The following is a 13,644-nucleotide window of genomic DNA, read 5'->3' on the forward strand; positions in this document are numbered from 1 at the left end:
GCTCCGCCTGGTCCGTCCAGGTGAACTTCTTCTTCTTGGAGCTGAGGGTGTCCGTGATGGCTGCTGTCTCCTTCGCGAACCCCTTGATGAACTTGCGATAAAAGTTGGCGAAACCGACGAACTTCTGGACCTCCTTCCGGTTGCGCGGGCTCTTCCAGTCCAACACTGAGCGGACCTTGGCGCTGTCCATGGCAAGTCCCTTGTCGGACAGCTTGTAGCCCAGGAAATCCACCTCTGTCGTGTCGAACTGGCACTTCTCCAGTTTGGCGTAAAGTCTGTGCTCCCGTAGTCTTTGCAGGACCTCCTTGACGTCCTCCTCGTGCGCCTCCTGCGAGTCCGAAAAGATCAGGATATCATCTAAGAAGCAGGCGCACTTCTTGTAGAGGAGTCCCGCTAGCACGTGGTGCATGAAAGCTTGGAAACAATGGGAGCCATTTTGGAGACCAAACGGCATGACTCTGTATTCATAGGTTCCTAAAGGCGTAAACATGGCTGTCTTCCACTCGTCGCCCTCCCGCATGCGTATAAGGTTGTAGGCCCCTCGTAGATCCAACTTGGTGAAGATCCGCCCCTTCCTCACCGTGGCGAGCAGGTCGTCAATTTTGGGCATGGGGAATGCTGTGGGCTTTGTCCTGGAATTGATGATTCTATAATCCACTATGAGCCTCCGTTCGGGCGTGTCTCTCTTCTTCACGAAAAACACGGGACTGCCCCCCACTGCTTTGGATTCCCGGATGAATCCCCGCTTCAAATTGCGATCTATGAACTCCCTGAGTTCTTGCATTTCGTCTTCAGACATGGAGTACAGTTTCCCAGTCGGCAGCGTCGCCCCTGGCAGGAGGTCAATCTTGCAGTCGTAGGGTCTGTGGGGAGGCAGCTTGTCTGCTTCCTTCTCGCAGAAGACTTCCAAAAAGGCCTTGTACTTGTTGGGCACTGCTTGCACCATGCCTAGGTGTAGCTGCGGTGCATCCTCTTGCCCCTCCTCTTCCTGGCAGGTCTGGATGCAATGCGCTGCGCAGTAGGAAGAGCAGAAGGTCAATTGCCGCTGGTACCACGCTAATGCCGGGCTGTGCCTATCCAGCCAACTCATGCCCAACACTATGGGCGTGTCCGACAGGTGAGTGACGTTGAAACTGATGACTTCACGGTGGTTCCCAATTTGCATCACCAGAGGCGGTGTCTGCTGTACCACCTCTCCTCCCAGTATCTTCCTGCCATCTACTGTGACAACATTTAGGGGCGTCGTGGCTGGCAGGAGTGCTATGCGATGCTGCTTGACGAAGTCCAACCCTACAAAGTCTGCGTTGCTACCAGAGTCAATGGTAATAGGGACCTCCAGGGTGAGCCCATCGGGCAGCTGGAGCGATGCAGTGAGTTGCACCACTGGTTTGGGTGGGAGGGGGTCCGTGGGCTGCAAAATCTCTGGGGACTGCTTCACTGACTCGCCTGGTTGAGCCCCAGTGCCTCTGTCTCCAACCAGGCTCCTCCGTTTCCCTGGGGCTGCTCCTCCTGCTGAATTGCTCCTTTAACAGTTGCTGAGGCTGCAGTGTGCTTCTGGAGCCTCTGGGGACACTCTTTGGCCATGTGCAGTGCACTGTCGCAGATGTAACACTTCCTGCTCCCTCTAGGAGCCTTCGCCTTGACTGCTCCTGGTGTTTGGGCTCTGCTTGCTGTCTGAGCCCTTGCACCTCCGATTTCCATTGGCTCCTCCCCCCTCATCAGAGCAGGCGTGGACTGAGCGCGCTCTGTCTCTCTGGGTAGGAAGGGAGTCGTTCTAACTGACGTGTTTGCTCTTCCCCCCTGCTCCCTGCTCCACGGGCGTTCTTCCAGGCGCACCCCAATTGCGAGCGCCCTTTGGACAACTTCTGTTGTATTTTGGGGTCTCTCTCCCCTCGCCAGCTCATCTTTCACGGCTCCATTCAGCCCCTCCCAGAACAGATCCCTGACGGCAGCTGAGTCCTTCTGCCAGCCCAGCACATTTACTAACCCAAAAAAGCGGGAATGATACTGGCGCACTGTCGCTTTTCCTTGCCGCAATCCATGCATTTCCCTTCTAGCGACATCCACATCCACCATTGATTTAAAGCAAGCGTCCATGGCTCCAATAAAGGCGCTTGAATCTTTGAGGGCGGGGTCATTTTCGCGTAACAAGGTTCGCAGCCACGACTTAGCTTCCCCATGCAGATGAGTGATTATGAAACCCACTTTCTCCTCCTCATCTCTAAAATCTTTCCGAAGCAAATTGAGCGCGAAAACTACTTCTGCTCTGAAGTTAGGGTACTGCTGCAGGTTCCCGTCAAAATGGGTCACCAGGCTTGCCCCCCTTTTCCCGAGGGCAACTCCCTCCGGCTTGGCTCCCAGCTGCCCCTCCTTTCCCCATTTGTCCCACCTGGCTTGCAGATCCTGGCAGAGCGCAGCTGTTTCTCCTTCTTTTTTCTTAGACGCAGCCAATTCTGCGTAGAGCGTTGACACCGCTTCCTGCAATTGCTTGATTTTTTCCTCTGTAGTCATCTTTGCCTATCTTCGTGAGCTTGCAGAGTTTTTAGGAGATGGGACTTACTGTCAGCGCTGCCCAAGGTCCCAGCTCACACAAGACCAACGCTGCTTCTTGCTCAAGTTTAAAAGTCTTTATTGAAGTTCAGTCTCATTTCCAGACGTGCAGCGCGCAACGCTACATCTATCCGTCAGACCGTAGAAGTCCCATCTGAATCTCCGCCCCCCTGACACCAGCTTAAGATTCTAGCTTTACTCCACCTTTTCCTCTGTTCCTTCTTTCTCTGGGTCCTTCTGCTAGTCGGAGTCTCTGCCCTCCGAGATTCTTCTGACGCTGATTCTCCCGACTCCTCCCCCCCCCCTTTCGGGCTTTAGGACCTGGCTCCCAATCCGGGTTTTCTGCTGTCCCGCGCTCCTCCACATTTGAACTTGGCGCGCGCGCGCAGCCTCCCACTTTCCTTCTGACCGTTACACTTGTGTCACTGCTCCCCCTTTCGGGGAGGCTAGCTGGACCTGGCCTTCCCTCCTTCTCCCCACTCCCCGATGGAGGAGAAGATGGTCCTGACTCACGTGACTCTTCCCCCCCACTGTGCTCTGGTGGGGAAACTGGCCCTACTCCTCCGCTACTCCTTTGGGACTCCCCTCTGGTTCCTTGTTTATGGATCGTCCCCTCTGGGATTCGCCTCGCCCTTACCATAGGCGCCCTCTCCTGGGAATCTTCTGATTCGCTGGAGAAGCTCATGGAATCTCTCGGTCCACTGTCATATTCCCCTACGCTCCCCTCTGATTCCTCTCCTCCGCTCTCTATCTGCTCTCTCCCCTGCTCTTCTGCTCCTGAGCCTCTGACAAGAACTATTGGAAGGCATGGCTATATGATAGGTTATGACATACCCCTAATCTGTCCTGATTTGAGCTGGAATTATAGAAGCTATCCCGGCTTCTGATTGGCTCCTGGGATGTTGGCCCATTTTGGCTCCTGCAAGAGCATGGCCGCAAATGATGCCCCTTTGGGGGGGCACACTCTCTCACAAGTCACCTGGCTCGCTCAAGAGTGCGGCCCCCAAACCATGCACCCCAGCTTTCCTCTGAGGCATGTTGGGGGGGGTATGTTGTGAACCTCAGGACTCTTTCAGAACTGTGGCCCTGATTTGGATGCCTCTCTCACCCAGGTGGCTGCTACATCTTATATAAAAAAAGAAGGAGACAGGGTGAGGGGTTCATAAGACAGAAAGAGACAACCACACCTACAGTGGCAACGCAACAGAATCTTGGGGGACTTTTCAACAAGGCTCCAACAGCTGTACCAGGGCTGGGGGACCTCAGGCCTGGTGGCCAACAGTAGTCCTCCTGGCCTCTCAGCCCAACCCATGGGATCCCCCTCAAGCCACACTCATTTCCCCAGACCACACCTTCACAGTTCCTGCTCTGTACCTACCTTGAGTTCTTTTACTTGGCTGGAACGTGTTCATGAAGTATAATAAGTCCTTTTGCATGCCTAACAAGAGAGAGGAAGAGAAGGGTGTGCGGTGTGAGAAACTTTGAACTTTTGCATGGCTGGAATGTAGATAAGAGGCTTATCAGCTAGTCTGCCTCCTTTTGCCCCTGGCCATGCCCATCATGGGCAGCAGTGGCCCCTGGAAGGATGCCCCTGAGGGAATGTGGCCTTCAGGCCAAAAAAGGTCCCCTACTTCCAAAGAAGCTACAGGAATGGATGGGAAAGAAGACCCTCCAAGCTTAGCTGTTGCTGATGTTGCTACTGCAACGTAGCAGGATGTGAAGGATCCTGACAAGTTGGAACATGTGCAGAGGAGGGCGACCAAGATTATCAAGGGTCTGGAAACCATGACCTATGAGGAACAGTTGAGGGAGTTAGGTATTTTTAGCCTGGAGAAGAGGAGACTGAGAGGAGATATGACAGCCATCTTCAAATATCTAAAAGGCTGTCACATGGAGGATGGAGCAAGCTTGTTTATTATAACAACAACAACAACAACAACAACAACAACAACAAATAATAATAATAATAATAATAATAATAATAATAATAATAATAATAATTTATTTATACCCCCGCCCATCTGGCTGGGCTTCCCCAGCCACTCTGGGCAGCTTCCAACCGAATATTAAAATACAGTAATACATCAAATATTAAAAGCTTTCCTAAACAGGGCTGCCTTCAGATGTCTTCTAAAAGCTTGGTAGTTGTTGTTCTCTTTGACGTCTGATGGGAGGGCGTTCCACAGGGCGGTCGCCACTACCGAGAAGGCCTTCTGCCTGGTTCCCTGTAACTTGGCTTCTCGCAGTGAGGGAACTGCCAGAAGGCCCTCGGCGCTGGACCTCAGTGTCCAGGTAGAACGATGGGGGTGGAGACGTTCCTTCAGTTATACTGGACCGAGGCCATTTAGGGCTTTAAAGGTCAGCACCAACACTTTGAATTGTGCTTGGAAACATACTGGGAGCCAGTGTAAGTCTTTCAAGACCGGTGTTATGTGGTCTCGGTGGCCGCTCCCAGTCACTAGTCTAGCTGCCGCATTCTGGATTAGTTGTAGTTCCCGGGTCACCTTCAAAGATAGCCCCATGTAGAGCGCATTGCAGTAGTCCAAGCAGGAGATAACTAGAGTATGCACAGAGCATGTTTACTCCTGCTCTGGAGGCTAGGACCCAAACCAATGGATTCAAGTTACAAGAATATTGATTCTGACTAAACATCAGAAAGAACTTTCTGAGGGTAAGAGCAGTTCCACAGTGGAGGTTGTGGATTCTCCTTCATTAGAGGTTTTTAAGCAGAGCTTGGATGGCTTTAGTTGATATTCCTGCATTGCAAGGCAATGGAAAAGATGACACTCGGGGTCCGTTCCAACTCTTCAGTTTTATGAGGCAGTTTACATATATCAATGAAGCCATGCACGTAAACCAGGCTGTCTTTCAGATAGTTTTATATGATTGCTGATGTCTCTGTCCTGCAGTGAAAGAACACAGATAAGAGCTTGGGCCATGTGTGTCAGGTCAAAATGACCTTGCCAATCTTATGTCTAAATACAAATGTTTCGAAACCTTCCAGCTCATCATGGCCATCCACAATTCTCCTTCTGGAGTAAACATTTCTATATATATATATTCTTAAATAATCATGTATCCTAAGTTTGCCATTTTTAAAAAAAGAAATTAAATCTCCATCATATATACTCTTAGCAAATTCAGGAAGCTGAGCCAAGACAGCGATGTAGCTAAAATTGAGAAATAAGAGAAGGTATCAATGTGTGGGAGGAAGGGCTGGTCCCAAAGTTTGCAGAAGTAAAGATAAAAACATATTTAGGAAAGACAGAAAAGGCCTAAGGGGCAAGGAGGAGGGAACATCCCAAAATATCCCAGTGAGAATTCTCCAAATTTTGTACTGCACTTCACCAACCCAGTAATGAGTACTAAAATTCATATAAGGGGGAATGTGAGCATAAAAATCTATATATTAGTGAGATTTTACACACACACACACACACACACACACACACACACACCATGAAGGGGATCTGCTTGCAATAAATGGGTACAAAAATGTTTACTATGAGAAATTTGCACCAAAATGCTGATTTTTTCATGAAGGTAGAAAATGTTGCAGAAATGTGGAGGACTGAATTTAAGTCTGGAAAAACGAGAAACCAACAGCACCAAAATTGAAAGATCTGCCCTGCCTTACTGGTGGAATGAATGGGAGAACAACCTTTAGTATGCCAAAAGCAACCATAGCTTGCTGGCTTGCTCAGATTGTGAGCAGCAGCACTTCACAATTTTGTTGAAGTTGCTCCTGTTTCCTGCCCTCCTCCACCCTGCGCTTGCATCGCAGCAGTGAATCGTTTGAGGGGGCACATCAATATTTTTTGTTCTCTTTATAAAGCAAAAAAAGCCAATATGGTTGCCAACAGAATGTTTGAGGAACTTGAGTAACCAAGTTGATAACTCAATAACTCCTCCCCCAGCACCAGATGCCTGTTAATCATTCTTTGTGTATAAAAGCTGGTGTTGTTCCCTGACATTTTCATTCACCTTGAACATGAGGGGGGTCGTTTTTGTGCTGCTCATCACTCTTGTGGGTAAGCTCCCTACTCCCTCTGCCACTCGGTAGGGACGGTGATCTCTGGGGGGGGGGGGCAAGGTTGAATTGGAAGTCACACCTCACCCTCTCCCAAGTGAAATCTCTGTCTATCATCTGTCTATCATAGATTATCTATCATATTAAATTACAATTCTTTCCACTTACAAATGTATTTCTTCCCCACACAGGGAGCCAGAAAAATGGTATCGGTAAGTCAAGTTCTCATTATTAACATGCTATCTTTTTGGTAGTTACTGGCTAAAGTGTAGAAAGGTTCTCTGTGGATTTGTGTTACAGTAATTTACATTTTGCCATTCCCCCCCCCTCAAAGGGCACAACACACCACAAGGGACCATGTAAGGGTTGTTTTCATTTTTGTGGCGTGGAGGGGGAGTGAGAAGGATAAATTTATGGGAGGGTCAAGATTCACAGCAAGAGTTATAGGCCTGCTCTTGGATACTGTATGTCCAACTGTATAGCCTATTAGTTACTATTTTGTAAGCCTATTGAACTCAGTAGGACACACTTCCAGGTAAACATATATAGGACTGAATTGTGCAAGGATTGTTTTTGCATTCAGCTGTGTTTAGGAATCACAGAAATTGTTATTTACATGTAAATCTGCTTTTGAGAGACAATTAACCTGTTGGTTTCAAGCTGAATTCAGCATCCTGACATATACTAGAAATATTATAATTCATTCACATATTTTGCATAGTTTATTTTGTATAATTTATAGTACTTTGGGAATGTGCTCAATTCCCAAGCACCACAGATACTACTGTTACTGTTGTGTTCTTATTTGTGTAGGGTGCTATGGGTACTCAGAATTATCTCTCCCCCTCCTTTTTAACAGAACCTGGTTTTAGCAATCTCAAATCCTACCTTTACAACTATACCGGACTCATTCAGATTGGATTGGAAGATGGGGATTTAGAAAAATCTGTCTTAAAACTGTCTTGCCAAGTAAAGATCAGCAGAGTATCCCAGGAAGACCACATTCTTAAGGTAGATTATGATATCAATTTTTAATTTTAGTGACTAAACTTACCTGCCAGGCTCTCTTTCTTTCTTCACCTGGAATCGTGTGGCTTTGGTTGGCTGGCATCCATCTGTCTCGGGGAGTGTGCTTTCAGGGGTGAAGTAAAACCATTGGAGGGTTACAGAGCCTGCTGTGGCTGTAGAAACCAATACAGGAGAGACTGGTTTTTTAGATAGCTGGTTTGATAGGGGACCATTTTAAGTGGAGAAGGTATGGGCAGCTGAAGCATGGAAGCAAGTGTCTAGAATCCCATGAGAAGCAGGTGGAAACAGGTTGAAGGGCCCCCATCCAAAGCTCTTTTCTTTAGAACAAAAATGCCATTGATGCTTTTGTTATGCGTATTGGTATGTAAAGTGATATCAACACTTAAGGCTATTGATTTCAGTGGTTCCACTCTGAAGATGACTAACATTAGATATCACCCAATACTTTTTGGTTAACTTTTTCAGCCAAAATATACAGATGTTATCAATACATTTTCATCCATGAGGGAACTGAAGGAGAATGGCTTATTACAACTCACACAGAAACAAAACATGGCTAGACTAATGAGGTCCGTTTATTCAGAATAGCTCAGAAAGACGTAAGCATCAGTGTAGCTACGTGGGATCTTCTAGGAGATTTCTGCTAAGCTAGTGAAAAAGATGTGGACCAGCCTACCAATGTCGGCACCTCCTAAAGAATTAGATGGCAAACTTGAAGACAAATACAGAAGTTTGGTAGCTTAACACAATTTTTTATACTGGGGTGGACAGTTGAGTTGTACGTCTGGGAAACTGATAAAAGGGGGGGGGAGTGGACATGACAATAACCTCATCAAATGCTTTAGAAATGTAGGAGCTGTTTGTCATTCTGTTTGCCTTGTAAAATTGAACAGAGCTTGTGAGGGTAAGCCTCCATTAAGAGAGGGGGTGGAATGAGCAACCAGAAACAGATAAGGGAGACGGTGTATGAAAGGCAGCAGAAGAGAATAAGTTGCAAGGTTAACCAAAATGGAGGACTCTTGTACCAGAACACAATGAAGTGTTTGCCAGCATACAACAATTTCCAGCATTGTGTCATAACACAAGGAACAGCGCTGAGGTCATGATGAACCCTACTCAGCATACTATTCTGATCCCAACTAGAAGGAAGAAATAAGGTTACTTATTACATAGTTAATATGTAATATGTAATAACTACTTAATACATAGTTACTTGAGAGTGAGGGCCCACTCAGGAGATACATGTTCTCAGTTTTGGTGCCACATTCAAATTTAGGTAAATCTTTCTCTCCTCCTTATATGACTCTTCGGTTGCTTGCATGTAAATATTTTAATTTGGCTCAAATCTTCACTCTTCTGCTGCTTTTGCTCCTAGGTCCTTTCTCCACAGGTGGAAGAATACAATGGAATATGGCCCAGAGATCCAACCTTCAAAACACCCACTCTCACTCAGAAGCTGGATCTATGTTTTCCTGAACCATTTAAGTTTGAATACAGAAGAGGTTGCATCGGAAATATTTATGCCCTTCAAAATGTCTCAATCGAGTGCATAAATATAATAAGGGGCATCCTGAACTTGCTGCAGATATCTGTAAATGAGATGGAGAGTGTGTACGAGTTGCAAGAGGTATGGGATTTATTTTTTTGGTCTTTTCAGATTCTAAAATGACTCATTTTAAGAACAAACATTAGAGTATTAGAATCATGTGTTGTTGTTTTTACATGGGAACTTTCTGAAAGTGTCCCCCAGGGCTTGTTCCTGTGAACCACTTAATTGCTTTCTAATCACTTGATTACCGTATTTTTCACCCCATAGGACGCACCGGCCCATAGGACGCACCTAGTTTTTTTGGGGGGGAATAAAGGAATTTTTTTTATTTCCCCCCCCCAGGTGCGCTGCGCTAATCCCGAAGCTTGGGGCATGCAGAGCTCAGTGCGCCCCAAGCTTCTGGGTGCCGGCAAGGTCTCTGCTAGCCGTGGGAGAGCTGGGTCTCCCACGGCTAGCAGAGTGCTGCGCCAATCCCAAAGCTTGGGGCGTGCGGAGCTCAGCGCGCCCCAAGCTTCTGGGTGCCGGCAAGGTCTCCGCTAGCTGTGGGAGAGCCGTGTGGCTCTCCCACAGCTAGCAGAGCGCTGCGCTAATCCCGAAGCTTGGGGCGTGCGGAGCTCAGTGTGCCCCAAGCTTCTGGCTGCCGGCAAGGTCTCCACTAGCCGTGGGAGAGCTGGGTCTCCCATGGCTAGCGGATAGCTTCCTGAAGCCTGGAGAGCAAGGGGGGTCGGTGTGCAGCGAAAGCCTGCATTCGCCCCATAGGACCCACACACATTTCCCCTTCATTTTTGGAGAGGGAAAAGCGCGTCCTATAGGGCGAAAAATACGGTACTTAGCAATTAATGACTTGCATCTGAACAGAAGTGGGCTAACTCCATTATGAGCATTGTGTCCGAAATTATGAGTGGTGCTGCAAAAGCTCTTTCTGTCGTGTTTGATTTATCGTGGCTTATTAATACATTAAATGTGATGCTGTAATGATCTAGTGATGAACATGAATCAGAATGCAGAACTATAGGGTTGGAAGAGATGTAAAGGACATCCTGCCAAACTTCCTAGGCCAGCCTTCCTTTGTCTGGTATAATTCAGGTGTTTGGGAGAACTGCCGTTAGCTGCAACCAGCATGGCCAGTGATCAGGGATGATGGGAGTTGTAGTCCAAAATATCCGGAGGGCACCAGGTTGGGGAAGACTGTCCCAGACAATGTCCTTAACCAACATCCCTTTTGCAATCTGCCGTGCCAACTAAATTAGAGAGTGCCAAAAGTAATGTGCTACTCCACACATTTTCTAAATCAAGGAACTTCATTGTCTGAGTAGTGCAAAACATCTGTGTAGCTTATGATGTGAGATTATTGCATTACATGCAAGTTTGATCAAGAAGCTACTACACACCTCAGGTTTCTAGCTATATGTTGTTTAGTTGTCTTAGTCGTGTTCGACTCTCCATGACCTCATGAACCAGAGTGTGCCTTGGAAACTCTCACTTCTCAAAGCTTCTCCTTTTTCATGTCCATGGAGTTTTCTTGGCAAAATACTGGAGTGGTTTGCCAGTTCCTTCTCCAGGTGGATCACATTTAGTCTAAACTCTTGGCTATGACCTGTCTGTCTTGGGTGGCCCTGCACGGCATAGCTCATAGCTTCTTGGAGATATCCAAGCCCCTTCACCACGACAAGGCAGTGATCCATGAAGGGATTCCAGCTATATAGAAGCAGTGAAATAAACATATATGTAGTGATCACATATGATGAGTGGCTTTCACATTGACCAATGAACTTTCAGACCTTGAAAATGAAAGCAAAATCTTCCTAGTGAGTTACATCTGGAGGTGGGGGAGAATTCAACATACCGGTAGGTTTGTCGCATAAATTATGCCTTGTCCACAATGATCTCATTGCAGATAAATTGATTTCAAATGAAAACTTTCTCCAGATTGAGATCAATATCACTTTCCCCAAGTTGCACCCATCTCTGGTACCTCAAGAGAACCATGGATGAAGAAGAACATCAAAAACGAAATAAATTCCTTCCCACTCAGCCTATCTAAATATCTATTGCCCTGCATTGCCCATGCTTACCTATTCCCATCCTGAAAACATATGACTTTACTCACTTCACTCTGATGAGCTTAGTGTGCCTTGTTCATTCCTGATTTCTCCTTTTAACAAACTGTAACCTGAATTATGTGGGTTAATAGGAAGTGAGGGAGATGGTTATGTAGGGCACTGCATTGCTATGGTGCACAAGACTTTCTGATCTTCCTAGGACCTAAGATTTTGTGATTTCATTGTTGTCCATTGCTCTTTGCAGGATGGAGTTGGAGGAACTTGCCTCACCAAGTACATTGTCCAGGAGGACAAGGCCAATAATGTAAGCACCATTTCCCGAACCAAAGACCTCAGCAACTGCACAAACAAAGTTGTGAAGAACATTGGAATGGCCTATGTCCGGCCTTGTCCTACATGTCCTTTGGTAAGGAGCCTTAACAGCAGCCATTGATGTAAATATTCACAACGGAGGTTGCTTCAAATAGTATAAACCAAGTTAATTTTAAAAGAACTTGATATAAGCAGTTTATTTGTCCTTCTTAGAACATCACAAACACAAGAGGGGCTGTGGCCTTCAACTACCAACTAAAATACATGGATACCGGAGCCCTGATCACACACGTTGACTCCCGGCAGGTGTATACTATCTCCCCATTCAATGAAGTTGGTAGTACTGCTGTTATGGACGCAAGGTATGTCTGACATGGTGGTACAATCAGAGCAAGGGACAAGCATGTCACCAGAATTGTGGATTGGTTTGCACATGCATGCACATCACTCTATTGGCAGATGATTAGGCTGTGCTTGCTGACTGGTAGCTGAGAATGGGAAACGCTTCAAAAGCGTTGTGTCTAAGGTGATGTCAGGGGAGATGCAAGTGTTTGGAGTGTTTGATCTGTGGTGGCTGCAGTATCACATGAAAATATCACTTCATTCTGTGGTCAACAAGTGACGACAACATTAAAGATATGGCAGCTCTCCAAATGGTTAGCTGATTTTCTCTTGAAGTGAGAGAACTCTCAGGGTCAAGGACTGCCTCTCTCCATATAAACCGTCCCAGACTCTGAGTTTATCATTCCTTTCTGCGTGTGGCTCCTCCATGTGAGGTCCAGAGGGTGATAGCATGAGAATGGGCCTTTTCTGCAGTGGCTCCCCATTTGTGGCCTGCTCACCATTATTATATATTTTTAGGTGCCAGGCAAAAACATTCCTCTTCAACCAGGCCTTGGGCTGATTAATATTTATATCCTTTTAATTGTGTTTGTGGAAAAGAGGGGTTATTGTTTTGCTGTTTTGGTTAAATTATTTACTTGTGTTTTACCTTGTATTTTATTCTGTGAACCGTCCTGAGATCTTTTGATGAAGGGCAGTAATATATATAATCAGTGTTTGATGCAATGCTGGATGAAGAATGCTGCCTTGAAGCAGCTCTTATAGGGTTTGAAACAAGAGTCTGAACCCAGGACTTTCTTCATGTGAAGCATGAGATCTACCATTGAGCTGCATGTACAGGTTGTAGAATCCTAAACTGACCAATGCTTTGAGCCCTCAGACTGGGCACCATGGTGATGCTGAACATGGGCTTCTCTCAGTCAAAGTGAATGCATTTCCTTTCTGTCAGAATCTATAGACTTCAACCTTAATCCTTCTTCTCAGCGTTAATACATGAATTTATTTCTTACCCCATCCAGACAAAACTTGACTTTGATTGAAACGACAACCAACCAAGACAAAATGCCAGGGAACTTGCTGCAAAACTACGGAAATATCCATTATCAGTTTCCAGAAGACCTTCCCCAGATGGCTCTGCACCTAATAAAGACCGATAACCCTGAGCCACGGGTGAGACGTTTCGCAACAGAAAATGAACGGAAGGCCTAGAAAATGATTCTAAATAGTCAAGAAGGGAATATAACCAGTTCCTTTCGCCCTCTGTTTACCTTATAGATGGTGAAAATGCTGGAGTGGCTAATTCAGGAGAGCCAGCTACAACTCCATCCAGAAACGCCAGCCAAGTTCTTAGAACTTATTGAACTTTCCCGAGCAGCCACCTCTGAAGATCTTGAATCTCTCTGGAAACAATTTGCAGATAGACAGCTATATAGGTATTTGATGCTGTTAATGTGCAACCCGTGTTTTTAGTTGGCACGGCCAGCTCTAGGTGTGAGTGGGGCCTCAGTGTAGTGCCCTCTAGTGGGTCCCTTCCTCTGTGCACTGGTACTTCTTACTTGACTCGAATGGGTGGTTGGAGGTCATCAAGGGTGCTCTCTGCAATTTGAAGCAACTGAAATGGTGGCTTACTAGTCAGCAGAGTGCTGAAAAAAGAGGGGACCAAGGCAGCCATCAAAAGTGGGCTCCGTGGGGCACTGGAAGTTGTCCAAGGATGCCAGGTGATTATGCTGGTCCTACCAGTAAGGGGAAACAGAAGATGACGATCTCTC

General features: G+C 46.6%; 1 protein-coding gene across 1 annotated transcript in view; it reads left to right on the top strand.

Annotated features, from left to right (window-relative positions):
• The first annotated feature begins 6,783 nt into the window (after positions 1 to 6,783).
• The window catches only part of LOC128415115 (vitellogenin-2-like), a 31,383-nt gene continuing 24,522 nt past the window's right edge, over positions 6,784 to 13,644 (top strand). Inside the window, exons 1-7 of the mRNA XM_053390979.1 lie at positions 6,784 to 6,792; positions 7,394 to 7,591; positions 8,985 to 9,236; positions 11,466 to 11,627; positions 11,747 to 11,895; positions 12,895 to 13,045; positions 13,151 to 13,308. Coding sequence (XP_053246954.1) covers positions 6,784 to 6,792; positions 7,394 to 7,591; positions 8,985 to 9,236; positions 11,466 to 11,627; positions 11,747 to 11,895; positions 12,895 to 13,045; positions 13,151 to 13,308 — 1,079 coding nt within the window. The remainder of the gene's footprint in view (positions 6,793 to 7,393; positions 7,592 to 8,984; positions 9,237 to 11,465; positions 11,628 to 11,746; positions 11,896 to 12,894; positions 13,046 to 13,150; positions 13,309 to 13,644) is intronic.

This window comes from Podarcis raffonei, chromosome 6 (assembly GCF_027172205.1).
Source record: "Podarcis raffonei isolate rPodRaf1 chromosome 6, rPodRaf1.pri, whole genome shotgun sequence".
Lineage (NCBI taxonomy): Eukaryota > Metazoa > Chordata > Lepidosauria > Squamata > Lacertidae > Podarcis > Podarcis raffonei.